The 27624-nt window shown below is 45.8% G+C and overlaps 1 protein-coding gene across 9 annotated transcripts in view; it reads right to left on the bottom strand.

The window, feature by feature from the left end:
* Positions 1 to 27624, bottom strand: part of PTPRT (protein tyrosine phosphatase receptor type T) — a 548712-nt gene that overhangs the window by 191157 nt on the left and 329931 nt on the right. For 8 of the 9 annotated variants that reach the window (XM_061376782.1, XM_061376778.1, XM_061376775.1 and 5 more), the window contains one exon: positions 25798 to 27111. In XM_061376782.1, the coding sequence (XP_061232766.1) occupies positions 27058 to 27111 (54 nt within the window). In that variant the 3' untranslated portion in view covers positions 25798 to 27057. Of the gene's footprint in view, positions 1 to 25797; positions 27112 to 27624 lie in introns of those variants that run through there. The other variant, XR_009728966.1, reaches the window with a different exon arrangement.

Genomic DNA, 27624 nt, shown 5'->3' on the forward strand with positions numbered 1-27624 from the left:
GAGGGAGCACCTTGTTCAATAAGGCTGATATATCATTTCCAAGATGCTGTGAGATAGAATATGCAGTAATCACACCAAAGCACAGCAAAATAGAGACAAGACAGGTATGAAAAATTGCAGACTGGTCAGCAATTTGTCACAGACTTACAAGGAGTTCACCAAAGCTGGAGGCAATGGAACAACAGGCACTTTCTGGGGCTCCAAACCAAAAAGGCACGAAAATTACCTTTCCAATCTCAGGAAACTAAATAGGAGTGATAATCACTGAACAGCTCTGAAATGTCTTCCCATGGTTTTCTGTTCCTGATTCTATCGTTCAGGTAGGAAAAAATTTCCCCAACAAACAGTTTATTAATTGTCCGTTAGACATTTTTTCCCCTCTGAAGTTGTTAAACGCCACCCAGATGTCAGAGACAAGATACTAAACAGCAAATGAGCATGGCAAGAAAAGTACCGTTTCACTGCAGCACTGGATCTGCCATTCGAGCATCCATACCCCGTTTTTACCCCTAGAACTTCACTTACCCTTGCTGCACCTTCCCATTCATAACAGGAAAGCAAGAACAATTCCAGTCCCAAACTTCCATGGCCTTTGATATCAAGTATGAGCAAAGTGAAATAAGGATCATGTTCATGGGATGGTCAGGAGAGTGCCTAGTACAAAAAAGCTTTGATTTGGGGGCTGCAGAAACTATTGCAATACAAAAGAATAAAGGATAATAAAAGGTGAAGAGCATTGTAATTTCGGTGTCACACAGTCTGTCTCTTGTAATGGATAGCTCATTTTTCACTCTCCTTTTTGTTGTTGTTGAAATGTTTTCAGACACCTGCAGGCTGCAGCAATACCTATTTCTCCTTCCATAAAATGGCTTCACATAGTTCTCTGGATGATGCTCAGCAGTGTGGGCAGTAAACCCACACACAACGGCCAGTAAAACACATGCAGGTACCAAAATACACACTGTGTGATTTTATTTCCCCCCCCCCTTTTTTTTTTTTGCTAAGACCAAGGACTAGCACCTTTTGAGTTTTAAATACAGTATGTTAGTCTTTTAAATGTAGAAATGTGCAATGCTGGCTAGCAAAATGCATTTAAGATACAGATGCCTTCTGAAAAAGTTTGCCTGATCAGTCCTGCCTTGGGATACAGGGAGGGCAATTCCTGCCAAATCAACTATTACTCCTGTAATACTGAGTCAGGAAGCTGCCCCCCTGCTCATCCCAGCCCTCACCCAATGCCTTAGAGACCGGATGACTTTTTCACCCAGCCTTGCAGCCCAGTGCAGCACCTCATCACTTCAGCTCTTTAGAAAGAACATACACAAAGAAATGAGCATGAACCACCTCATTTTTCCACACAAAGGAAGGAGAAAGTCCAGAATAAACAGCTTCCTACTGGAGCCACAGCTGCTCCAGCACGCAAAGGGCAACGTGCATACAAATGGTGCCTAATTAACTGCTTAAGGAGAAATTAGTTGCCATATGTTGCCAAGAATGATGAGTGAGCTTCCAGTGCAAAAAGCATCGATTACAAACATGCCATCTCATGAAAGATACAGCCAGAAAGATGGGCTGTCACATCCTGGGAATGGAGGGGAAGGATTTGGAGGGACAGAATGTGTGCTGCACTGGTTTTCCTGGTGCTGCTGTGGCTGGGTGCATGTGAGCAGTGCAAAAGGAGCAGGGGAGGAGTTCTATGGCCACAGACACCCATGTGCTGAAACTACAGGTTGTACCTTATTCTGAGCCAGCTACATGTGTTCGGGAGACTGCAGCAATGACAGCACAGAGGGTCTGCTCCAGCAGTGGAAAGAGCAATTACTCTGTGGGCAATGCAGTAATTCAAGGAACAAGTCAAGTAACCAGCTAAGGAAGCTTTTGCACAGCACTTCACATATCACAAGATGCCAGGATGGAGAAAGAGCTGGGTCTCAGTATTGATATATTTCTTCATCCAAGCCAGGTACCTTTCATGTATAAATGCTTTCTCTCTGAACTTTGGGAAAGACAGGGAAAGAGGGAAGACAGTTCAGCTCCTGATGCTCAGTGTAGCCACCACTGGAAAAAAAGGCTATGTTCTCCCCATCATCCCCTGGCCAGGTAGCTGCCCATTCCCATTCAACCCTCACCTCACCCTGTTGCTCCCTCAGATACCTAAAGCTAACCAAGGAATAATAATGGCGTTCTACAGCTCAGAAAGCTCATCAAGGGTTCAGCAGGGCTGTGGGGTTGCTGCAAGGAGAGAAATGGTGGGGAAAGATCACACTTTGGAGCAGCAATGAGCTCATCATCAGCATCACCAGCTCAGCTGCCTTTTCCAACTCTATCAAGTTACATGTTAATCAGGAGAAATCATTTAATCTTTCTCCTTTTCTGTAAAATGGGTTATTGATATATCCTAGCCTTGCCTGCTTTGGCATGGGTCAATCCATAATTTGCTCTTTATTGCCACACTTATGGGACCCTGTGAATGGGTGTGTGTGAGAAAGAAACGTGAACTGTAAAGAAATGCAACCTGCATCTCATACAGAGCCCCCACCTTCTAAAATCACAAATTGCATCACTTGAAAGCCTTCAGCCAAGTGCCTGGAAAGGAAAGAGAAGACTCCATCATGGTACAGATTAGCTTGTTAAAGTCTGAGCTCCAGTATTGCCCCAGAGGTTTTCCCTTGCCTGCCAACACCAGCAGGCCTGAAAGCATGTAGGGCACTGTCCCAAATGTTGGAGCAGCAGATTATACCACAGGCTCCATACCACTGAAAATGGCATTATAATGAGGAGTAGATGACAGACTAGTTGCTGCTAGCATCAGAAAGGTCAAGTGATCCTGTGCTTCTTAGGAGCAATTTTTGTATTTCAGTAACATCTGAAATACAAAAAATAAATTTTTGTATTTCAGTAACATCTGAAATGGCATAATCCCTGGTAGGCATTGAGAGCTCTCGTTCTCTTCCTTCCTGGACCTGAGGAGGAGATGGAAAACCAAGGAGATCTACATGTTAAACAGAAATCTGATGATGTTAACAGAAACTGTTAGATGTTAAACAGAAATGATCCTCCTGCTTTCCCAGAGTCTCCAGCTTCTCCTCCCAGCACAGTTTCAGATGATTGCCTCACACACAGCCTGAATCTCATCCCACTCCTTTACATACACAAAGAAGCAATATAGCAAGTATTCTATATAAATACTTATCTGCCTCCTAGTGCCTTTTAGTGCTCAAAAAATAAGAAAGAACTGGTACAAACAACACTGAATGATGCAAAAGATAAGATACTACTGGATAAAAATATCTAATGCTCAAAATGGGAAACGAGTCACTGAGATCTGGGGCTTTGATACAGCTCTGGAAGTTTTAACTACAGAAGCCCAAGGAGCTAAGAACTGACAATTGATGAGCTGTAAGAAAAATCTACTTTAATGCAGAAAACGCTAAAGTAACTTTTAAACCACAGCCAGGAGGCACCTAAATATTGCATTAGAATGGGCATTGAGCATTACAGCAGCACCAAAGGAGGGGAAACTTATCTAAAGCAGAAAGAGGAAAACTGAAAGGTAAATGGAAAATAGGTATGAGAAAGGTGTAAAAAGAACTGAAATGCAGAAGACTTGCTCCTGCAAGAGGCCTGGCACATCCTACATGCACAGAATGCCTCTGTATGAGAAAGTGGTATGTTTTGACTTTAAATTTAGCCTTTAAAAACCCCATTGGTTTGTATAGAGGTTTAGTTATCTGGGGCGGGTTGAGAGCCAGCCCTATGTGTGAAGTGTCACTTCTCAGTTATTGGCAGTAATTGTGGTTGCCAGTTTGTCACTGTTGGGATCATGTAGTGGACTTAAGTAGAAAGACCATTAATAAACTGAACTCCATCAAGTAACATACAAATCTCAAATACCTTCAGAATTACTGCAGTCAGGCAGCAGATTAGCTTTGGAAGACAGAGGGGAATAAAGTTATTAGATCAGCAAAATCCCAGAAAACTTGCCATGTTCTATTCAAATACAACTCTATGAAAAAGCTGCGCACACCAGACAAGATGCCATTCACAAGACTCTGCAGAGAGAAACAATAAACATATTCTTCAGAACATGTCCACAGCCTTCTTTATTATCATTACACTAATTATTCTGGGCTATTCACTTCTGTCTTGCTCAATATACATGAGAATTAGAAAGACAGTGTGGTACAGTATCCTCCGCTCTCTTTCCCTCAGCCCGTTCCTTCTGAGAACATTGCTAAAGGCTCTGTCTTAGCAGTCTGAAAGATGGTAAATACAGACAGACAAGAGATTGTCACTTATACTCTGTGTTTTTACAAAATCCAGTAATTTCTAGAAAAGCAAAGTTCTTCAAAATGACCTTTTAGGTACTAGACAATTTATGTGAAGTGGGAGAAAGAGGAAAAAAAATCAAGATGACTTTCTCATGCTCGTATGAAGTGCACTTAGTAAGAGAAAGCTGTTGAAAACGCTTATGCTCTATTTTAGGTCTTTCTACTGTTGCCCATCACCATGGTATCAGAATATCTGAAATGTAAAGTGGATTAGCAAACTCGAAGTCCCTGGGGGGTTCTGGCTCTTTGTCATTTTGGGTGTATGCAGAATCCTACGTGAGGCAAGTCCACGTGTGCTTATTTCCAGCAAGGCTGAAAAGAAACTTCATTTTTCTACAGTGCTGCATAAGAGGATGGAGCTAGAGCAGTCTCCTAAATCAGACAGACTTTGGCTCTGTCCATTTTCCTCTGGAAGTTTATAATCAGGCCTCTGATCAAGGACTGTTCAGTCTCGTGTTCTGCCAGCAAGGAGGAACACAAGAAGCCAGAGACAGGACACCTGACCCCAACTAGCCAAAGGGTATTCCATACCACAACAAGTCATGTCCTGTATAGAAACTGAAGGGAGCTAGACAGGAGCCACTGATCCCTGACTGAGGACTGGCTGGGCATTGGTCAGTGGGTGGTGAACAGCTGTGCTGTGCATCACTTGTCTTTCTTGGGGTTTATGCCTCTCTTTTTCCTATTATTATTATATTTTACTTTATTTCAACTATTAAGTTGCTATTATCTCAACCGACAAGTTTTCCCTTTTTCCCATTCTCCTCCCCATCCCATGGGAACTGAGTTGTGTGGTGCTTAGTTGACAACTGGGGTTAAACCCCAACAACTTCGGAATTTGAAACTGGTATTTTTGATTCTCTGAAGTATCAGATATGTGTCTGACTTCAAATATTTTTTTTTATAGGTCTGAATGGGTTAATTTTCGCACTGGTAATTCTGGGAAATCACTCAAATGGATGTGAATTCATGACACACATGTTTTATAGCCTTTTCTTTTACTAGAACAGAACCTCAGCCCCTGCCACATTGCAGCATCTCTCCTAATATGACAGCTAGGACCATCACTGTCACAAGTTACATGATGTAGTTATTATCACAGCAAACATCACATCTCAGATGTTGGGATTGTGGTCACCTGGTTGCACTGCACAAAATTACTTTTGAATAGAACTAACAATGGAACATTTAGAACCATTACATGAAAGAATGAAAGAACAAAATAATAAAGGGGAAGGGAAAAAAAGATCTGGGGACATTCACCAGTGCCGCTTGTACCCTCATACAACAGTTCTGTGTCTCCTACTGCTCCTGGTTAGAGTGGCATAGATGGCCTGAGCCATTTCCAAAGTCCAGGAGGTCCACTGCAGCAATACAGTCTCTGTGTCACCTAACTCCAGATCCCAGAGGTGGGGTCTGGAGTTCTGGTGACACTGAACATCAGAGCCAATGACCCTGACCATCAATAGGATGCTATGTGTGAGTAAGCAGAGCACCAGTCCCAACTTATATCACAGAATACACCCGCTTGAAAAAGACACTTAAAATCATCCAGTCCAACCCTTACCCCAGCGCTGCCAAGGCCACCACTAGCCCATGGCACTGAAGCCTTGTCTCCACGGTGTGTGAATGCTTCCAGGAGCAGTGACTCCAGCACTGCCCTGGGCAGCCTGTTCCAATGCCTGAGCACCCTTTGGGGAAGGAATTGTTCCTCATCTCCAGTCTAAACCTCGCCTGGCACAGCTTGAGGTTGTTTCCTCTTGTCCTGTCACTTGCTCCTTGGGAGAAGAGACCAGCCACCTCCCTCTTGTGTGCTAGAGCATAACAGTTGTGGTGAGGACTGTGACCACAGCATACAGCCCATCATCTAATCTGGCTACGTTCATGCTGCTACACAGTCCTGGAAACCAAACTTAGGTAAATAAATTATTCCAATGATTGTAGGGACTGATTTAATGCACAGTTGGCTGCATGCTATGAATGCAAATTTACTGCTCTGTGGAGTCAAGAGCAAGCTCCACATCTGCACAGCAAATCCATGCAGACAGGAGCATGGATTTGCCATGCTCCTACCTTCTTGTCTCTGCAACTCTTCTGCGAGGCCGACTTGCAGTGTACAGAGCATCTGTACTCTCCAGGGACTTAGTGAACTAAGTTGTTGGCTCAAATCTCCAACAGAAATCTAGGAAAATTAGAATCATAGAGTAGTTAGGGTTGGAAAGGACCTTAAGACCATCAAGTTCCAACCCCCCTGTCATGGGCAGGGATACTTCCCACTAAACCATGCCACTCAAGGCTCTGTCCAACCTGGTCTTGAACACTGCCAGGGATGGAGCATTCACAGCCTCCCTGGGCAACCCATTCCAGTGCCTCACCACCCTAACAGTAAGGAGCTTCTTCCTTATATCCAGTCTAAACTTCCCCTGTTTAAGTTTTAACCCGTTACCCCTTGTCCTGTCACTACAGTCCCTGATGAAGAGTCCCTCCACAGCATCCCTATAGCCCCCCTTCAGATACTGGAAGCTGCTATGAGGTCTCCACACAGCATTCTCCAGGCTGAACAGCCCCAACTTTCTCAGCCTATCTTCATACAGGAGGTGCTCCAGGCTCCTGATCATCCTCGTGGCCTCCTCTGGACTTGTTCCAACAGTTCCATGTCCTTTTTATGTTGAGGACACCAGAACTGCACACAGTACTCCAGGTGAGGTCTCACGAGAGCAGAGTAAAGGGGCAGGATCACCTCCTTTGACCTGCTGGTGACGCTCCTTTTGATGCAGCCCAGGATACGGTTGCTTTCTGGGCTGCAAGCACACACTGAACCCAGCTCATGTTCATTTTCTCATCGACCAGCACCCCTAAGTCCTTAAAATTAAACCAGACAGTGTGATCTACACCAATGCATGCACCCTCTGGGCCCATCAATCCTGGCACCCACTCCCTCCACCCCAGGCAAGGCAGGGCAACAGCTCCAAGGGTCTCTTGTGAGTGCTGTTATATAGGAAAATCAGGAACTATTCCACAGAAAAGGGGAACAATCCATTAATGTAGCTAATACATTCAGTGAAACTACTAACAAAGCCTCCTGAGGGTGCAGGGAAAGTTATCCTTAGGAGGGTTTAGCCTCAGGTTTTTACAGTTTTTAGGCACTACACATAAAAGTAGTGTCTATTTAAAATAATTACACAGCCAGGGTAATTGGTTCAGAATTCCTAAGTGTGAGGAGAAAAAAACTTTAAAAAATTTTAAAAGGAACAAAATCAATGCCTTGAAAATAAATGTAATTGAAAGAAGTACAAGACAAAATCATTACTCAAGGAAGACAAGTCAAATTATTACTGCTTTGATGCATACAGAAAAGAAAAGCATCCTGATAACAACATGGAAAACCAAAGTATCACCATTATCACTGAAGAACAGGTTATCATAAGAGAACTGGGTCCCTGTTTTGTCTGTTGCATTCTGAAATCTCCAATAGTAGTGATTTGATTTCTCTGACCTCAGAAGAGGTTCAACCAGACCTGAAAAATACAGGAGGTGAAGAAGGTACCAGCAAAGGGCTCAGCTCTGGAAGAGCTTCCTGAAGGCAGAGCCACGCAGCTCCACACGACCCCTCTGAGTAGCTACCTGTGGGTCAGGGAAGTCACAGGGATGCACACACTCAGGAATATAGATATTTTTGTATGTCCAGCCATTAAATCTGCTTTGATATAACAAATCAGTACCAGGAATATATTCTGAAGATTATAAGAAGAGTGAAGCATGAAGGTACTGAGACAGCTCCTCAAGAAAACAATTCTTTCATACAGAGATTTAATTAAAGGTTACAGAAGTTCTAAAGAGAGGTCATAAAGGAGATGGAGACAGGTTTTCCTCTGCAGTGCACAGTGAAAGGGCAAAAGGAAACAGTCACAGCAGCTGCCCTCAGGATGGGGGGGGGAAGAAAAGGAGAGAAAGGAAGAAACTGCCTATTTCTACACGATAATTTACTTAAGCAATTGAGCTACATCTCTGGTTTGGCACTGGATGTGCTAGTGTGCATCCAAACCTCATTTTAGTGTGTGTTCAGCCTGCCTGGAGAGCAGGCCATTTCCTTGTATTAATCACCCCCCTGTCTTCATAAAATACTGCTGAAAAAAGGCTTCTTGAGGTCAAATATCTACAAACCATTTAAAAATCTCAAGTGACCCAGTCCAGCATATTCAAAGTCCTTCAAAATAAAAGGTAAATTAAAAAAATATTAAAATGTGAATCTTCATTAGTGAGAAGCAATATTACTTTTTACTTACTGCTTGTCCTAACCTGCAGTGCATGGAAGTGGCAGAAGGGACTATTTCACACACTGATATGAAGCTGAGAGGCACGGATTGGGATTAATCTTTTGCTGTGCCAGTTCCCCCCCCCCCCAGCAAAAAATTCTTCTTTCCCCATGCTCCTGCCCAGGCTTCTCCCTTCCCCACACAGTTGGAGGACTTGCTTCAGCTGCCTCCCCTCTACCGTCTCTTTCCATGCAGACACAACCCATTTTAAGGCTATTTCTCACTCTGTGAGGTTGGGATGAGACACCTGTATGTGGGTACCATTGGTTGCCACTCACCTGCCCTGGTGATAGCACCGAGGCTGTGTTTGAATGGTTCATCAGACCAAGCATGGCTTGCCCAGCTTTAGAGAATGGTCCAGCTGGAGCTGGGCAGCAACCTGAGTGTCCCTGCACCTCCTTCAGGTAGGGAATATGGTGACAACATACAGTAGATTCCCTTATGTTGATTAAAGGACAGATAGATGTATTCACACCTTGTCATCTGCCTGCCTGATGTGAAGTACTTGCTTGCTGAAAGGCTGGAAGAACCTGGAACTCATTGCAGCAGCAGAAGCAGCAATGCACAACATGTAGTGGCCATGCTGCCTCCTGTGTCAGTTCCCAGCTCCCCTCCAGCTCCCTCTGCGAGTTCCAGCTCTCCAGGCTCCATCTAGGAAACCTGGGCAAGAAGTACAAGTGAACATGCATCCACTTGCACAGCCTCATTTCTCACCTTGGCTTGGGCTAATGGTAGAACTCTGACTAACTTCCCAAGCATGTTCATTTTAGTTTAAATCAGGCTCCAGTTTGTCCCTGTGGACAAAGATCACAGCCCTGCTCTGCTGCATCTTTTCATGTTTATGCCATGACACAGCATCCTCCAGGTGGTCCTGCAGCACGTGCTGCTCTTAAGAAGATTGTACAAAGAGATTTGGGTAAAATGGAAGGGGAAGGGATCCAGGTCTGCTATTCGCCAGCTGTGAGCGGCTGACCAATAGAGGCTGTGCCATGAGGGGTTTGTTTTTTTCTCTCTGAAGCTTTTGCTCTAAAGATGAAAAAGGGGCAGGAGGGACCAAAACACACCCAAATACTGCCCAGAGAGACTTCGCTGCTTGGATCTTGTTTGTAATGTATTTGGGATTGCTCTTCAGTTCCAATACATTTGAGATTGGAGGAAATCCAAATGAAGGGTCTCAGGTTGTCTTCCTAGCTCTTTCCCTGAGAAAGCAATTTCCTTTATTGGCATCTTCAAAGCTAAAGTAATCTTTCTGAGGGAGGTTTGGCAAAAACGTGGAAGGTTTTTATAGCGACAGGGTGAAAGGTTCATAAAACTCCATTGAAGCCATCGCAGTCCAAGGTAATAGGTAGCTATAGACCTTCAGGAGAGCTAATAGAAGGAACACAGCCTGGGTTTTCAGTAAAGGGAAAGGCAGAAACCTCTGATTTTTTACCAGTACTTTTCCTTTCCAATACACACATGTCAACACCACCAAACATATTTCAAAAGGGAGACAGGACTTTAGAAACAGGCATTTCAGAATACTTCCATTGCTTTAAAGCAAGGAATTGTGCTGAAAAGTCATTCTTATGCTTAAAAGTCATTCTTACTGATCCCATATGATGCTAGAGTTCTCATCGTTATCATGTGGATATGGAGGCTGTTCAACATGATAGCCCAATGGGATGTTCCTCCCAAGAGTCCTTTTGTATTTAGGACAGAGTTAGAGCAATGAGAAACAAAAGAAAAACAAAGGCAGAATCTTAACGGTGCTAACCAAGCAGGGTAAATTATAGCAGCCAAAAATGAAACAGTCCCACACAAGGCTCAGCAGAGTCCTCCATGTGCAGCTGTGGGACCCCATATTCACTGGCAGAATCACTTCTTCTGAGCTGTCATCCAGCAAGTTTTAAAGCCAACAACTGTTCCCCTCTCTAATTGTTTTTCATGCCTGCAATTGCAAGTGTATTCAGAGGAGTGCAGGCAGACAATAGCAGAAGGATTACATTTCTTAGGCATATGTGCTCTGGGGATCACGAAGCTGGGACAGTAGCTGAACACCTCTTGGCAACTGCATCTTGTGGAGGGAGCCAAAATACTTCTTACTTCTGGACAAAGTGAAACTGCTGCATTTATAAAACACTATTGTTTATGTTCTTTAAAAATAAAACTGTGCCATTTTCTGCTTTAGTCATAGTTTAATCAGTATATTGAGCTGAAAGAGAGGAAAACTGAAGCTGCAAAATCTTGCCTGGAACCAGCAGTTTGTTGTTAACAACACTCATAAGTTCTTTTTTAACATCTCTCTCTGCACTGATATCTAAACTGTGGAACAAAAGCAGCCATCAGCATCTTCTCTCCTTGGTTCAAGGACTTCCTCTGAGCTCAAGACCAGAGGTAGGAGGTTCACCCCTATGAATGGCAGTTGCTCAACACTAATAACTCTCACAGTCCAATCACTGCTAATGGCACTGGCACGACCAAGCATGCATGCAGGTGGACTGAGATACTTTAGCACCCCAGCAGAGCCTCCATGTCTCTTCCTGTCTAAACAGACCAAGTATTTGTGCTTTAAAATATACATAGATTAATAAATATATATGTTCCTATTTGGTGTCCCCCACAAATGCCTGCCTGAAGGGATACTCTACCTCTGCAGCATCATTGTTGGCTCTCACACAGGGAGAGAGCCCTTTCTGGGCTAGTATAGGAAGAGCTCTGCCCACTATCAGCAGCAGAACTGAACACGATGGCTGGCTGGGCATCCTTTCATAGTCACAACCAATGTGGCATCAAAGGATCCAATTTTTGTCTCCTCAGTGGTGCAAGGAGCTCTTCTGTACAATCTGGCTGCCACTGTAGTTGCCGTCCATGGTTATAAGAAACTGCTCAGAGTCCCTTCACTTTCCTCTTCTCAGTCCCACAATTTCACTGCATTTCCAGGTCCTGCACTTCTCTTGCCACTTTCTGGGAACATGCCAGTATTTTGTTTTTAGAATACAGGCACAGAGAAAGGCACTTGAACTTATACACAGTCTTTTTTTCCTTTACCCTTTCAAATAACAAAAAATTCTGACTCATAAATTACTTAAGATTCATAGAATCAGCTTTCTATGTGCATTCCGTGCCAGTGCCTCACTATCCTCATAGGGAAAAGCTTCTTTCTACCACCTAATCTGACGTGGCTATAATTGAGTTCAGGTTAAATTTTACTTTTGCATTCAGAAAATACATTACTACTTCTTTATTCCCCCTGCAGCGTTCCTACAAGCAGGGATAGACCACAACACTCAGATTTTAACAGCAGCATTTCAAACACAACTCAGAGCTTTGCAATTACTCTGTCTGAGAGTGGGTAGGGAAGAAGGAAAAGAGGCAGAGAGTGCACACTTCCTAGGAGGTGTTTTGCTGAGTGATGCACGTCACACCCTTAGGGGCCTCAGGAACTCCATGCTTTAGACCTGAATTAGTCACAATTGTAAAATGCTCCAAAGCCCCGCTTTGAGTGGAATTCCAAGTCTCCAAAGTTTTTAGGTCTGTTAGAATCCTGCTTGGCTGTGGAGCAAAAGAAATCAAACCCCTGACACTGAAGGGTGCTGGGGTTTGGCAGAACTCCATGCTGACGCTGTCTGTACCAACCTAACTCATCTCTGTGCAGGAAAACCAAACCCAATTCCCTCCATCTCCTGTACATTTTTATTAGCAGGGGGAAGGTGAAAGGCAGTTGAGGCAGAGATTTTTGGTTAAGCACAGAATCCCAGACTGGTTTGGGTTGGAAGGCACCTTAAAACTCCTCCGGATCCATCCTCTGCCATGGACAGGGACACCTTCCACTAGAGCAGGTTGCTCCAAGCCCCTTGAAGGAAGGATTGCATCAAGGAAGAGGGATTTGTCTCATTGAAAGGCACTAAAATCTGTGACATCCTGTGACTAAAAGGTAATGGAGGTAAAATAGAGGTGATATTGAAGGCAGTGGGATTCATCAGATCAGACAGAGTTTGCTCACATTCCTCACAGCCTGCTCGACCCTGGTGAGGCCGTGTCTGGAGCGCTGGCTCCATTGCTGGGCTCCTCAGTCCAAGAGAAACAAGGACTTTTCCCTCCCCAAGCAATGAGGAGTTTTCTATAAAAGGAGATGTTCAGGGACAGCCCTTGCTTATCATGGAGTTCAGAACCTGGAGGATTGAGCACCATTGGGATGGTGCCCTATGGGCAGTGTGGGGAGATGGGGATGGATGAGTTACCATCCCAACCTGCCAGGGCAGGGATAAAACGTGGGATAAAGCATGGAGGGAGATAATTGCCCACGCCCCCACGGAACACAGAGCTCCCCTAGGGGACGATGAGAAAGGGATGTCTGTGTGGGACAGGAGGGGGGGCAGGGGTCATGGTGATGGCAGCCAGGACTTGCCCAGCAGCATCCCTATGCCTGGGGTCCTTGATGGCAGCTTCAGAGAGGGGAGAACGGTGGCCCCAACCTCCCAGAGCTGCCGACGTCCATCCCTGGCTACGAGCAGCTCAAGAGGCTTTTAGAAGGCACCGATAGCTCCAGCACGGCCGCATCAATGGGGACACCCCTGGGCAGCGACATTTCCCCGGGGCAGAGACGTCCCCTGCAGCTCCTCTGCTGATCCTCACAGCCAAGGCTCTGGGGACAAGGCTGGGGACATTGTGGAGCAGGAAATGGAGAGAAAAAGCCCCAGAGCCAAACTTGAGGGCTGGCCACAAGTTAAAGCATGTTCAGAAGGGCCCTGTCCACATGGGCTCGTCTTGAGCCTGCTGCATCTGGATGGGAAACAGCGAGAAGGAGCTGGGGGCTGCAGTGCAGCAGGGAAATGATGACATTGTCGCCCGCACAGAACTGTGCTGGAATGATTCCCATGGTTGGAGTGCTGCAGTGGATGGCTACAGGCTCTTGAGAAGGGACAGGCAAGGGAAAAGAGGTGGTGGGGCTGTGTTGTGTGTCAGGGAGTGCATGGACTGCCTTGAACCAAATGCTGTGAGAGAGAAGCTGAATGAATGTTTGTGGGTAAGGATCAGCAGGACCTTTGCTCTCCTGAAGTCCAGGGCAGTGACTCTGCTGCCCCTGCTCTGCGCTCATCTGACAACCGTTTCATGCCCACGGTGGCCAGGACCATGCCAGGCCCCTGCGTGCTTGTCCACTGCCAGCCCCCAGCCCAGGAGGGCATCTTTCCGAGCTGGCCCAGCGAGAGCTCGGGACAAGAAGTTCTCTTGTCACCAACTTCAGAGCTGGCCCCAAGGAGAGCCCGGCCCTGGGAACGGAGCAAGATTGCAGCCAAAGGCACCTGCACCCCCAGCCCCTGAGAGGCGATGGTGGGGGCCGGGGGAGCCCCGCCCCACCCCCCTTAACCCTTTCTTTCCCTGCCCAGGAGCAGCTGGGGACAATGCAGGGGCGTGGCAGCACCCGGGGAGCCCCAACGTTCCATGGGTGATGGCAAAGAGTCCTTAGCAGCAGGCAGCGGCCAGCACGGGCCATGGCGCTGCCGCCACAGCAGCTCCCAGCGCGCGGCCCCCGGGCCCCCCCGGCGCTGCAGATGCTGCGGGATTTTGTGCTCCCCGAGAGCTTCTACCCGAGAGGTGGGGACCGAGCCCGCAGGCGGGGGGATGCTGGGGGCAAGAGCGGAGGTGACCGCGGCCATGGCTCCTGTCTCTCTTTCAGCCTTTGCCAAGCTCTCGAAGCTGCTCACTCGGGTGATGCCCTTCCCTGCATCCTGGATCCCCTGGACAGCATGGGCACCCCCGGACGCACGGGACCCCCCAGCAGGTCTGGCACCCCTGTCTGCTCTGGCACCGCGGCCCCATCGCACCTGCAGCATCCCCAGGGCCGGGTGCTGCGGGATCCCAAACCCTGTCCCCCGGCAGATCCGGCACAGGGGCTCTGCAAGCCCGGCCGAGCGTCCCTGCCCTCCCCTGGCTGGGGTGTGCTCAGTCAGCCCCATCTCCAGGGACGTTCCCAGAGGCTCAGCACGGCTCCCACTCCCCCTCACAGGGCTGCAGAGGGCTCCATTTAAGGGCTTCCTGGAGCCCCAGCTCGTCTTCATGCCCTGGACCAGCCCCAGCCTGCCTGCAGCGGACACCTCCACGCTGGGCTTCGGTGCTGCTGCTGTGCCGGGTGCTGCCCTGCTGGGCCCTGGAGGCTGTGGGTCCCTCCCGGCCTGGGCAGCTCCCGGGACCCCCCAGGGCCCAGTGCAAGTCCTGGAACCCCAGAGCCATCGGGGGAGAGGAGCAGAGGCCCCAGCGGCCCCAGTGCTGCCAGCGCCCAGCCCCGGGAACCAGCACATCAAAGAGGTGTCTCCAATCAACATCTGGAGCACGGGCACCCCTGTGGGGACAACCCCTGGCAGCAACAGCCCTGCAGGCTTCAACAGTGCCCTCAGCTCCTCTCGTGGCCTCCAGAGCCAAGGACTTGGACACCCAGAAAGTGACACTGGAGTCACTGAGGAGACGCTCCTCCACGAGGCCCTGCCCCTTCTTGCTGTGCCCCAGGACATGGTGGATGTCCCACCTGCCAGGGCAGGGATAAAACGTGGGGGGAGCCACTTCCCCACTCCCCCCCCCAAGCGCCGGGTTCCCCCGGGGGGGATTAGACGAGAAAAAGTTTAGGATGGGGATGATGAAAAGTTCTGGGGATTGGAGCAGTGGGGATGGGGGTGGGGATGGGGAAGGAGAGTTCTGTGGTGGGGGGGTGACATTATTAATAAATTGTTCTATGTTTCATTTAAACCAGTTTGTTCTGCACTGCTCTGGGTCTGGGGGCGGGAGGGAGCAATGGGGGCACTGGGAAATGGCTCCCAAGAGGTGCCAAAGCCCTGCTGGGCCCCACATAAGAGGTGCCCAGGGCAGAGTCACCGGCAGTGGGGCAGCAGTGGAGGGGGAACCTCCTGTCCCCTTCCCCTGGAGCCAGGACAGACGGGTCCCTGCAGGACCCACGGACACGGCCCCACGCAGGGGCAGCACCAGGACCCTGGCACAAGGACAGAGCTTGGGGTCAGTCAGGGACGGACACACAAGGTGTGGGCACATCAATGGGGACACCCCTGGGCACTGACATCCCCCGGTGCCTCTGGTGTCCCCAGAGCCAAGGCTTTGGGACAGGGCCGGTGACAGTGCAGGGTCCAAGGAGATGCCTCTCGAGGAGGCCCTGAGGGTCTGCAGGTCTTCATTCTGGAAACTGGCTACTTACAAGTTGTGTATTCACACATTCAGCCATGTGGTGTAATTATAATTCAACCGCATATACACACAAGCTCAGAGAACTGGAGTTGCTCACTACTTCCTTTTGTCAAAGGTTATTTTTCTGTGCAGGATATTTCCTATGGCACCAGAGTAAACAATAATTTTCTTTCTTTGCACATCAGCAGCATTTTCCTAGACAACCTATTGTTCCATTTTCAGCACCCTGGACTTTACCAACACCATCAATAAAGCCTTCCAGTCCAGAAGACACAGACAAGCACACACACACATGCACACATGCACACGCAGTTGTGCAAACCATTGCTTCCCTACTTTGCTGATCAAACAGGTTCATTTGCAAGAGCGACGCAGAAAACTGGAGTACCTCAATCCTGAATGGAGGTCCATGCTCTGCTGTTGGGTCAGAAGCTCTACTTGGATCCTGTGGATGGAAAAATTCAGTTAGTTCAAGCACAGTTCAGCACGTTTCTTGGAAGAAAGAACCATCTGGGTATCACCTCATGATATCCCACACTCAGGTACTGTAACAGAGAAGCCCACTGCAAACTTAGCATTGTACATGCCAACAACTTCACTTTCCTAGTAGCATCTTAAGTCCGTGGTGGAGCTGAGAGCTTTGCTAAGTGTTTCCTACAGAACAGGCTCAGGCAGTAACTGGTAGCCTCTCCTTAGCATCTTCCTTCTCAGCATACTTAGTCATGAAACACAAGTGAAAGGATACCTCCAGGAACACCTTTAGAAATTTCAAATAAGAGGATATTTAGTACAAGCTCTTCGTCTTCTTGATCCTACATGGAACAAGGCTCACGTCCATCCTGTATTTGAGCCTGCTGAGGCTTCTGGGTTTGTTCATCTCCAGAATAAGGTTCTGCATGTTTCACAGATTTTCCGCACAAGCCAGGCTTTCTTTTGCTCTTGTTTTAGAGGGAACATTTCTACATGAAATAAAAAAGCAGTTCTATTACATCACAGAAAATTCCATCAGGTTATGGTTTATCCTAGCTATATATCATCTACAGTGTATTAATAAAGGAGTACTAAACATTACATTGTTTTGGGCATAAAAAGTCCATTATAGGTATTCATAAACACATCAGTAAATATTACAGACTTTTAAGTAACCCTATTGACCTGCAGCATAAATGCTTTGTACTACTAATGCACGATACATAGTGACTTTATGAATAAGCTTTTATAAGCTTTTTATAAATACACTCTTAGTGAGAAACATAAAATAACCCCAAATAGTCACAGAAATAACTCACAAACCCCAAGATCGTTACGAGAAAAAGTACATGTCTTTTTATTTGGTTTAGTTCATGTAAATTAAAGTAAGGATTCATTGTACAGAAATAGAATTAACATAGGACAGCATTTAAAAGAAAAATATCTTTCATTGTTTTTCAGCTGTGAGCCTTGACAAAAGAGAGGATCTGGAATGGCCTAGCTACGTGGCTCAGAAGAAGAATCTCCAAGCATAAGCAAGAAGCATTAAATCTGTTCCTTCTCTCTTTATGCCATTTAATTTATGACATAGGTCGTTTCCTTACAGGTATCTACTAGGGAAACAAACCTCATCTAACTGCAGCCATCTCAGAATTAGTTGTCTGAGTTACTGGTTACCTGGGGAACTCAGTCAGTGGAGCAAGACGGACACATTCAGAGGACAATCCGACCCATCTGCCTCAGACTGCTTTATCCAGGCTGGACTCACCCTCTGGAGAGGCCTCTTTCTCACCATCAAGACAGTTGTTCATGTTCCCTCTCTAGTTGGACAACTATCATGTGGACAGCCATGCCTGATTAAGACCCAGGTTTGAAGTCTGCTGTTAAACAACATCAGCAGAGTCAGTTCTGTGTGAGATATGATAGTTAAAGGTTTAACTTGTGAAACCCAGAGCTTTGGCTCAGCAAAGAGCTTGCAGCAGTATCCATGTGATGACACCAGTCATGGTGGGGATGGATGGATGGAAAAGCAGCAGCTGATACTTGGAGGCAGTGACTGACCTGGGTAAAATTTGTGCTGCATTCACACCCTGGCACGTGCCAGTCACGGCAGCAGGAACAGCGTATGGAGACTTTGAACCCCACTGGGTTTCAGGCTTCTGCGTCTGTCTTTCTTTCCCCAGGACTTTAAGCCACCACTGTCCTTGTGCTGGGCAGAAAGCAGGACAGAAAGGTGAATTTGTGTCTCTTTCTCAGTGCTGGCACTTCAACATGGATCTTTGTAAGACCATCTGGAACCCAGCAGAGCTGTCTCTGCTGTTTACCTTCCACACATGCAAACTGCAGTTATTATCAAGTGTCAGCAAAATATTTTGGATAAATCTGGATCAAGTGCCAAGATGAATTGTAATTAATCACCATGAACATACAGCTGTCTCTGGTAAAGCTAGGGCTGCGCGGGTAAAACTGCCTCTCAATCTGAAACTGTGGTAAGGAGTTCTTTGGTGTCAACTTCTTCCTAGCATAATAATAACTGTATTACTGAAGGGTGTTTTACACAGTCTAACCTCATTATAATGAATGCTCTGAATAAACAGTTGCTATATCTGAATGTTCACCGGAATTAAGATGGGGAATTTGCTTCATCAGGCCAATGAAAAGCCACAGGCATCTGAGCCAAACGCTCAGACCTGGTGCAGAAACAGAGTTCTGTTCATAGCAGTGAAGAATTGCAGTACTTTCAAAAGCAAATAGTGAATACATACAAAAAGAAACAGTAAAGTAATAACAACGTATGCTTCCAAGGTGATCCCATGTATATTTACTATGCTTTAAGAAAAAGAGGAGCGACACTGTCCTTGTTACGATGCCTGATTTGTTAACTTTTCTAGTAAGGCTAATGAAAAATGCCAGAAAGAGTCGTTCTTACCAGTTGGGTTGTGTGAGCATGGCGCGACTGGGCTCTCCTGACACTCCAAGCTGTGAACCTTGACATACCTCCTGCTTGTATTCTGGGAATGAAGAGGTCTTCAGAGCACAGGAGCCTTGTGTAATGCTTTGCCTATGATCTACTCCTTTGCACTGGCTGACCTGGGTGGCAAGGTCTGTTAATAAACAAGTGTGGAAGCCCAGAAGATGACAGCCTGCTGGGAAATGTGTGAAAACACTCCTACTGACACCCATCCCTTGTGCTTGGGTTTGGCATGCAACAGCTGCACTAAAGCCCCCTGGGTGTCTGTCTACAGAAACCAATACAAAAAGCTCAGTATCAGTAATTGTTATTCAGCACTGAACACCAAGGAAACAATATATTAATACCTGTTAGAAAGAAAACGTTGCTAAAATATTCTTCACTCTAACTCATGCTGCTAAGACTATCATTTTCGTAACTACTTAGCTCTCATACACATAAGTTCTGAGAGGACTGACCCCAAATCTGCAGGCAGACTGAAATGCCCAGTGAGTTCTCTTTGCTGCTCTCAACCTCCTCCTGAATGACATCAGTGATGCACAGCCCATCACTGTGACAAAGAAACTGCACTTGTTTTTCTCCATGCAACCACCCCAGCGTTTCTAGTAGTACTATTTGCAATGCATTGTCCCCTCAGTGCAAAGAAAAGGCACAAGTACAAGAGTCCTTAGTAAAACATTACTCTCAGATCACAGATTTATTTTATGGATTTGCAACACAGCCCATATTACAAACATTGTCTGGGAACATTTACAAGAATAAATAAGATGGACTTGCAGTTGTAAAAAAAAGATTACACTTCACTGTAATGTACAGTCAAAAAATATATCTGATATTCATTGACTTGACATTATTTACCTTCCTTCTTTTAAGCTAGAAAGACACTGAATGCACAGTGTTGAGATTTCTGTATTTATATTTTTTTCCTTTTTTTTTTCCATACGTGCTTTATCTATCAAACATCCAAACTGTACAAGTGAGTTTCACCAGTAATCCATAAAGGCCAAAGGAGGGGGGGGAGATGGGGGTGGCATTGCAACAGCAGAGACTATCTCTCATGCAGCATTCCTCCCTGCTGCCAAAATGCATCGAGGGAGCTGGAAGAGGATACTGCTGATCCAGATGCAGCCACAGCATTGCTGTGTGAAGTAGTGCCAGGTCTGGCAACAAGTGATGCTCGTACAGTTTAATGTCAACAGGATTGGTGCGGGGAGGGAGGAGGTGGAGGAGGTTAAATCAATATGGGAGTGAATTTTGTCAATGCACTTAGTCCACATGAGTTAGAGGATGTGTTAACGATACAGCTCCAACTTTTGGCATAGAAGTACAGTGTTTAAGGGCTGGAGATGCAAGAAAGGGCTACAGGGACAATGAGGGGGTAATGCCAGTTCTGCTCCAGGTACATGAAAGTCTAGCACATGATGTCTGGTTAGACTGTTAGCAATGCAAACAACTGACCATCCTGGGGAGTCTGGTTAGAGCATCTAAGTTCATGAAAGCTTGTGAAGTGCTGGCCACACTCCCACTTCCATCCCCCCAAATGCACTCATTTCCATAATTTCACAGAAATAACATTTCCTGGAGGTCCCCATTGAAAAATGACACACACAAGGAAACAGATCCCAACACGTTTGAGGTATCTCACAGCGTCTCCGAAATAGTGGCGCTTCAGGATATCAGATCTCCCAGTGACAAACACCTCCACTTAGTGTCACTCTGTGAAAGCATCTCCACTAAAGGAACCACAGTGCTGTTGGATACCTACATATGAAATACCAGGTCCCGAAGGGTGCCTTTACTGCATACCTTCACCTTGCAACAAGCAAATCCTTTCTGCAGATGATGTACATGGAGTGGCTCATGTTTATACTGTTTATGCTTGTACTGTTCATGCTGAATTGAGTTGCAAGGAAAACATGTTAGTATGCTTTTTTCTCATTCCATTTTTCTTTTCTTTCCCCCCACCAGCCAACAGTATGGGAACACCAGCATCTGGCGTTCAGTCTGCTGCATTATTTTGGTTTTTAAGGCTCAGGTTGAAAACAGAATAGTGGTGAAAAACCTGCTGCATGCACTGGGCTGAGGATGGAAAGGCTGATTTGTCTCTCATGTTTCTACAAACTGGAAAAGCTGCCAGGATTTCACCATTATGTCAGTCCAAGCACAGGACAGCTGAGTGGAGGTTGTTTTTTACAGGGGAGGCTTTTAAAATATTTTAACAGAGCAAATAAAGATTATAGATTAGATAATCACTGGAAGTCAGCAAGTTTGGGTTTTTTCTTCCCGTCACGCTCAGTACCACCAGGATTTGGTCCCTATGTATGAAAATAGATGATTTTGCCAGACAGTTACAGCAAATTGTACATTCTTCAAGTATGTATATGAGGAAGATGAAGGCTGCCCAGAGAAGCTGTGGCTGCCCCATCCCTGGCAGTGTTCAAGGCCAGGTTGGACACAGGGGCTTGGAGCAAGCTGCTCTAGTGGAAGGTGTCCCTGCCTGTGGCAGGGTTTAGAACTGGATGAGCTCTAAGGTCCAGGCTGTGATTCTATGATAACTTTTCCAAGTCAATGAACAGATAATACATGACAGATTTTCCTAGTGGTCCTTGGAATAACTGCAGAAAGTGGCCTTTGCTTGCTATGCTGTTGGCTTGCCCTTGATGGAAGAAGAGCTCTAGGTATTTTGGGGAACAGGGAAAGAAAGAGCATTTGCATTTAAATTGTGTATTATGTATGTATGTCTATAGAAGACTGAAATCTAAACAGCTGGGAACAGTGGGGTTAACAGAATCTTTAGTACTCAGTTCTGTCTCCCTGACTTTCATTAGCTGGCTCCCCCTTTCTACTCCTGTAAACGTCTGTGCAGGGAAGATGCAGTAGTTTGTCTACCTTTTGAGAGTGTCCTAGCAGGTATGCTGAGGTTTTGACCCAAAGGCAGTGGTTATGCTGAATAACTTTTGCCACGTGGGGCTCTACCTGTCTAACAAAGTGGGGTTGACTGAACTGTGTACACTGAAGAGAAATGAAAGAACCCCCCTTGCACTAGCTGGAGACATCATTAACGTTAACTGTGCTACCCATGTAACAGAGTTGTTTGTTTAAGCTGACTACAGGACAATGAAGTTTTCTAAGTGGACCATTTCCATTGGCACATCCAGGACTGCACCAGGACTGTGTGTGCTCAGGTGGCTTGATGAGAATTCTGCAAGTGTGGCAGACAGAAACACCTCGTATTTGCAGGCTCCTCTCTCGAGCAAACCTCATTTTATGTTTGTCTCTCAGGATTTATTCCCTCTGTAACACTCTGCTCCATCTCCATAGAGCTCCACAGCATGGAATGTACCATTACCTGGTGTTTATGATCTTGGCATGAACTCAGAATAGTAAGAAAAGACACAAGAGTAGCTGTGCAAGCATGAGAGACAGAACAAAGTGCAAGTTTCTACCTGTTTTCAGGACTCCAGTTAATCTGCCTTCTCCCCCAGTGTTTATTTCTCCCAAAGGAGGTTTCTTCTTCTCTTCCTGATGGCAACTGGTTTAACTGCTTTCTGAATCACTTCCTTTCTCTGACTCTACAGCACATCAAGAGCAGTGACCAGCAATCCCTGGCTTGAGATTCCCAAGGGAAATCCCACAAACTACTTCTAAAGGGCCTGTGAAAAGTAAATGGAAAACCAGGTCTACCATCTGCATGCTTACACCTGCTAGTGTGGGGTCTATATTGCCACTGGGCTTTCTTTTTACAGGGAGCTTTTTCAGATCCAGAATAAAAGGTTGGAAACTACTGACCAAAATGGCCAACTTTAACTCACATAAACGGCTAAAATGTGACTAAATTACAGTAACAACCAGAGACTGGCACAGGCAGACCTCATTTCATGATTTCTATGATAATTCTGTGCAACCCTGCTGAAGAATTTAAATCACAAACTGAAAGGCCTCCTGCTGACTGCCCTGATCACAGAATACCAATTATTTCAAACTGCAGCCATAAATAAAACCACCAAATTCCCATTTGCTTGCTTGCTACCAGAGGTCCTGATTCAGTTCCTTCAGACTTACACTGTGCTCCCTTGCATCTTCTCTTTTCTTTCAGTTAATAAACAAGTCCCTCCGGTTTATTTACAGGAGGTCGAAAGTCTTTTTTCCTTACAGGTAATTTGAAGAAGGCAAAACAAAAAGAAGAGCAAGGACACAGCTCCTGCAGAGATCATGATTAAAAACCCCACCTACAAACCACCACCAAACACACACAGAGAACTACAAAAGGAACAGATTGTTAAGACCTACTGCACCTTTTAGGGGGTTTGCTCTATCTTCACCCTGCATACAACTCAGTCTTCCTTCTCCAGCAGGCAGCCTAGATAGCTCTGGAATTCACTGCTTCAGTTATATCCCTTAACAATTTGAGATGTTAGTTACACCCTTGGGTCAGTGACGCCTGAACCATCCTTCTTTACCTATTTCTAGTTCCTTGTAATTCAGATTAAACACTAGACCAATGCTATGTTATCAATAAAGAGTGCTCCCTCACTCCTGCAGGATGTCTGAATGGGACTAAGTTTCTTGTCAATATGTCCATTCAAACACTGTCAATGTTACATCTTACCAGCCTAAAATTCAGACATGGAGGAATTCACCTTTTCTACTGTACATTATTGCTTTCCACCAACAGCAGGGGATGCTTAGGTTGGAAAGCTCAACTTGACTATTAAACCTTTCAGCAGTGAGAAAGCTCCTTTAGCTCATATTTTCTCCCTTTCCCAGCATAAACAAACCCATCACCCATAATCTTGCTCCAACATGTCACCTATTTTGCTACAGGCTGCTCTATAGGGTTTAAACAAGCTCAAGGTAGTAAGCTTATTTAAATGAACTTGTCTTCTCTTGCCACACAGTTCCCTTCATCATTAATTTCCGTTCAGCAAACATGCATCTTGCAGTAAGGAACAGCATAAAGGTCCCTGAGCTAACACAGAGTGGAGCTGGTCAGTCCCCAAAAGCATGATGATATAACAGCAACACCACCTGTAGTGTGCTGAGCATCTTTCCACAGGGATCGTATGGTGGACATTAGAAGAAGGTGGAGACACACAGCACAGTTACCCCCACATCATAAGCTGTGACTAACAGGCTGTGGTAACCAGCATTAAACTTGTTCCTTGCAAATTAAAGGTAAAATTTAGCTTAATCTCTCTCCCTGTGGTGTATGCTACCATCACTTAGCATTTGCAGAGGGCTAAAAGCACGTGGCGAGTTGCTGTGAGTCAGCTGAGACAGGACCTGGCCCTTCAGTCAAACACATTCAAACCTACCTAAAACCTTAAATAACTCCACTGCAAGTTCTGTGCTGCTCTGCTCATCCAACAACTGCTCGCCACACATACATCTCTCCTATGAGTTTCCTTCTGGCTTTTTAATCCACTTTCCTTCATGCTACTATTAAGCCTTGATTTACATCCTACACTTCACATCTCAGTCCTATTGCCATTTCTTCTGCCTATCTAGTCCTTTTATCCTGGCTGTCCCCCTCAGTGCTTTCAGTAACTCATGAGGAGGCCCTGTCGCTATGCTAGTTTCCATGCTAACTACTAATGACCATTTCCATAGTATCCAGGGAATGACTCCCTCTGGCCTTCTGGAGTAGTGAAGGCACAAAAACTTCACTGACTTGTAGCTTCTTCCTACCTGGGCAGTTGTTGGAAAAGCCCTTTCTGGGATCCAGATTCTCTCTTTGCTAATGGCTCTCAACTCCTAACATACACTGCTGCAGCAAGTCACCTGTAAGCAGAACACAAATAACATGTCTTCCTTCTCATTTTTAACTCATAGTTTGGTTTGCTTTCTATTTTCTTTTCTTCTAGAAAATTGTTTGTGTTTCTTAGAGGCAAAAGGAAAAAACAGCCAAAAAACCCCAAACTTCCCCAATTACAACTAGTAGTTTTGTTTCATGAGATGCCAGGCATCCATCTACAGCCCCAATAGGAACTAAAGGGGATTTCCCCATCCCTGGCAGTGTTCAAGGCCAGGTTGGACACAGGGGCTTGGAGCAAGCTGCTCCAGTGGAAGGGGTCCCTGCCCGTGGCAGGGGTTGGAACTGGAGGAGCTTTAAGGTCCCTTCCAACACAAACCACTCCGTGATTCTATGATTAATGATTGCATGCAGACAACAGAAAGGACCAAATAGAAGCGGAGCAGAAGCACCTGTGAAGTGTTTCTCACTGATACTTCAGGGCATAGTGGCTACATCAGGAAGAATGTGGTTCTAGCTCATTTAAAACCTTCATTATTCTTAAGAATCCAAAGCTCCTCTAAAAGAATATGAGCTAGGCACTTCAGCATCCTAAGAAGCCCCTCCTCTTCACTCTGGAAGAGGATTATTGCTGTTCCAAGCATCCTTCCTTCGCCTGCTGCAGGTCCTGGTATTGACGGTAACTATTTGGTTAGATACTGGTATGCTGTATGAGTTGAGAGTTGTTTTATCAGATTTTCATCCTTCATTGGCAAGGCAAAGGTATGACTATTGATACAGTAATGACCATGAAGCAGAGGTGCCTTTTGAATTTACATACAGAATTAGCAACCTGTTTGGAACTCCTGGCATGCCCTGTACCAGGCACTGACATGACAGAGCTCCCAGCGCAGTCTCCAAGTATTTACCTGAGAGTGGTAAGAAAGTGGAGTTCCCTTCAACTCTTCAGTCTGTCTTTGAGCAAGTCTGTATCTGAAGAAACCTTCATCTCCCAGAATCTAATTTACACACAGAGCAGCCTCATATCCCTGTACCCTCAAGATAAATAAATGGCTAAATTGAAATACTGAATATTGTAAGGCCTTGTTCATTCCATTATTTTTTTCTCCAAGATTACCCTGCAGACCTCAGTGATTAACTACTGCAACATACCCCCTCAGAAAAGCAATTTCTTAGCTGCTGAGAAGTCAGAGTGAGATCCAGAACATGGCAGAACACATCTGGTGTTTGTTTCAAAGGAGATTTGCACAGGCGTTTCTGCAGACTAAAACAAATCTGGTTTGAGAAGGGGAGTTGCTGGTCTAACCCTTCCTTAGCACATGCCAGAATAGGTTTCTGTGTATGTACATCACCTTTCCTGCACCTGGGATGGGTTACTGTTTTTAAGGAGGTCTGAATAAATCACTCAACTGCATCTAACTGTACAACAGTTTGGAAATAGTGAGGAAATCTTGAGCAAGCCCAATTTTAAGACTTATCTTCAGAAGCTCCTGAGCAGGAACCTTCTTTGTCCTCTGTTTGCACAGTGCCTAGTTCAGCAGGGTCCTGTCGTGACTAGGGGTCCCGAGTTTGTATTGTACAGCAATACAAGTTATAAATAAGAAATAGCAATACATAGTATATGATCAATAATACCTACTGTATACCCTGTTCGTCAAACACACTGTACCCCAGCAAATACTTGAAAAACATGGTAACAAAGTTACCAATTGCAAGACAAATGCAATTTGTTTGATGCAAATATTTAACCTTAAGGTTCAAGTGCCTGGGAAACTCATTCCTGGTATTGCTTCACCAGCACTGAAAGGAACGCAGACCAGAGCTGGAACCGGTTCATGCACAGCCTTGGGAGCCTAGCAGAAACTGGGAGGAAACATCTAGGTAGAAGCCAAGGCAGTGAATCCATGAACAGCTTCTCATGTCCACCATCTGTTTTCATGCTAGAAGGAACTACACATGAGAATTCCAGTGTTGGTGGGTTGGGTTGGGTTTTTTTTTTCTCTTGTGTTGGCCTTTTCATTTGGAAAAACAAATAAATAGGGAAGACAGACAAATGGTAATGAACCATTTCCAATGTCCCCTATGGCTATCTCATTTGTCCCAAATGACTGCTGCATGGAATTAAAAAACTTAGAGGCTGGGATTTGAGAACAAATTTATAAATTAAAAAAGAGACACTGAGAAGAGAATTTCTTCAGGGTTTCGTTCCTTCCCCACTCTGCAGCAAGGAGAGCAAAAATACAATCCCAAAGAGGAGAGAAGTCAGAGGGGATTGGGAGGTCCAGTCTTGAGCCTGTTTCCCATGTTGCTAATTCTTACAGGAGGTTATTTACGAAGCAGGAGATGTTCGAGGGAAAGCAGGCAGCTGCAGACACAGGCATCGGCTCCTCCATCCAGACAGGTCTATGCAGTCTCAGTCTCTTGCTCTGGGAAGGAGAGGTTTTCCTTTCCACACTTGTCACTGCCTTCCAGTGTGGGAGAGGGGAGAAGCATTGGCCAGAGATTGGGGTCTGGCATTCCAGAGGCTCCCCTGCCTCCACTGCGCTAAAAGGAACTCAAGTATTCCAGTGCAACCTCGTATACAAATCTATACTGTTCCTGAAAGAGAGAACAGAAATCACCAGCATTAGGATATGGGTAAATTCTTCAGAGCCTCATTTTGCAAGCTGCCAAAAATGCCGCCTTTTCTACACCATTTGGCATCACCAGGCAAACAGTAATTGCCTTTCCATGCGATCCTGCGCAAGCACTACAAAGGGATGGTATCACCAGTAGAAGAGAAAAGCAGTCATCGAGACAAAACACTCATAGCAACAGCCACCGTATGGACTATTCATTGTTTGCTTCAAGCAGTCATTGCACACATTGATTCTGAAGAAAGAATTCAGTGTGATCGATTGGGATGGTTGAAATCAGGACAGTTTAATCTCTTTGGCTGCAGGGATCAAGGCCTGGGGCTCAGTCTGTTCTCCCTTCCTGGCTTCAAGGCATGTCACAGCATTAAGTGCCAGGCTGTATGCAGGCACAGGAAGAGAAATCCCCACACTCCCCAAAGCCATGGTGATGGTGACTTGGAGTTTAACCTCCCGGAAGCAGCTGGGCATGGCAGAC

The sequence above is a fragment of the Neopsephotus bourkii genome, unplaced genomic scaffold (assembly GCF_033783945.1).
Source record: "Neopsephotus bourkii isolate Nb327-2 ecotype Australia unplaced genomic scaffold, CSIRO-AGI_Nbou_v1 NB_1737, whole genome shotgun sequence".
NCBI lineage: Eukaryota > Metazoa > Chordata > Aves > Psittaciformes > Psittacidae > Neopsephotus > Neopsephotus bourkii.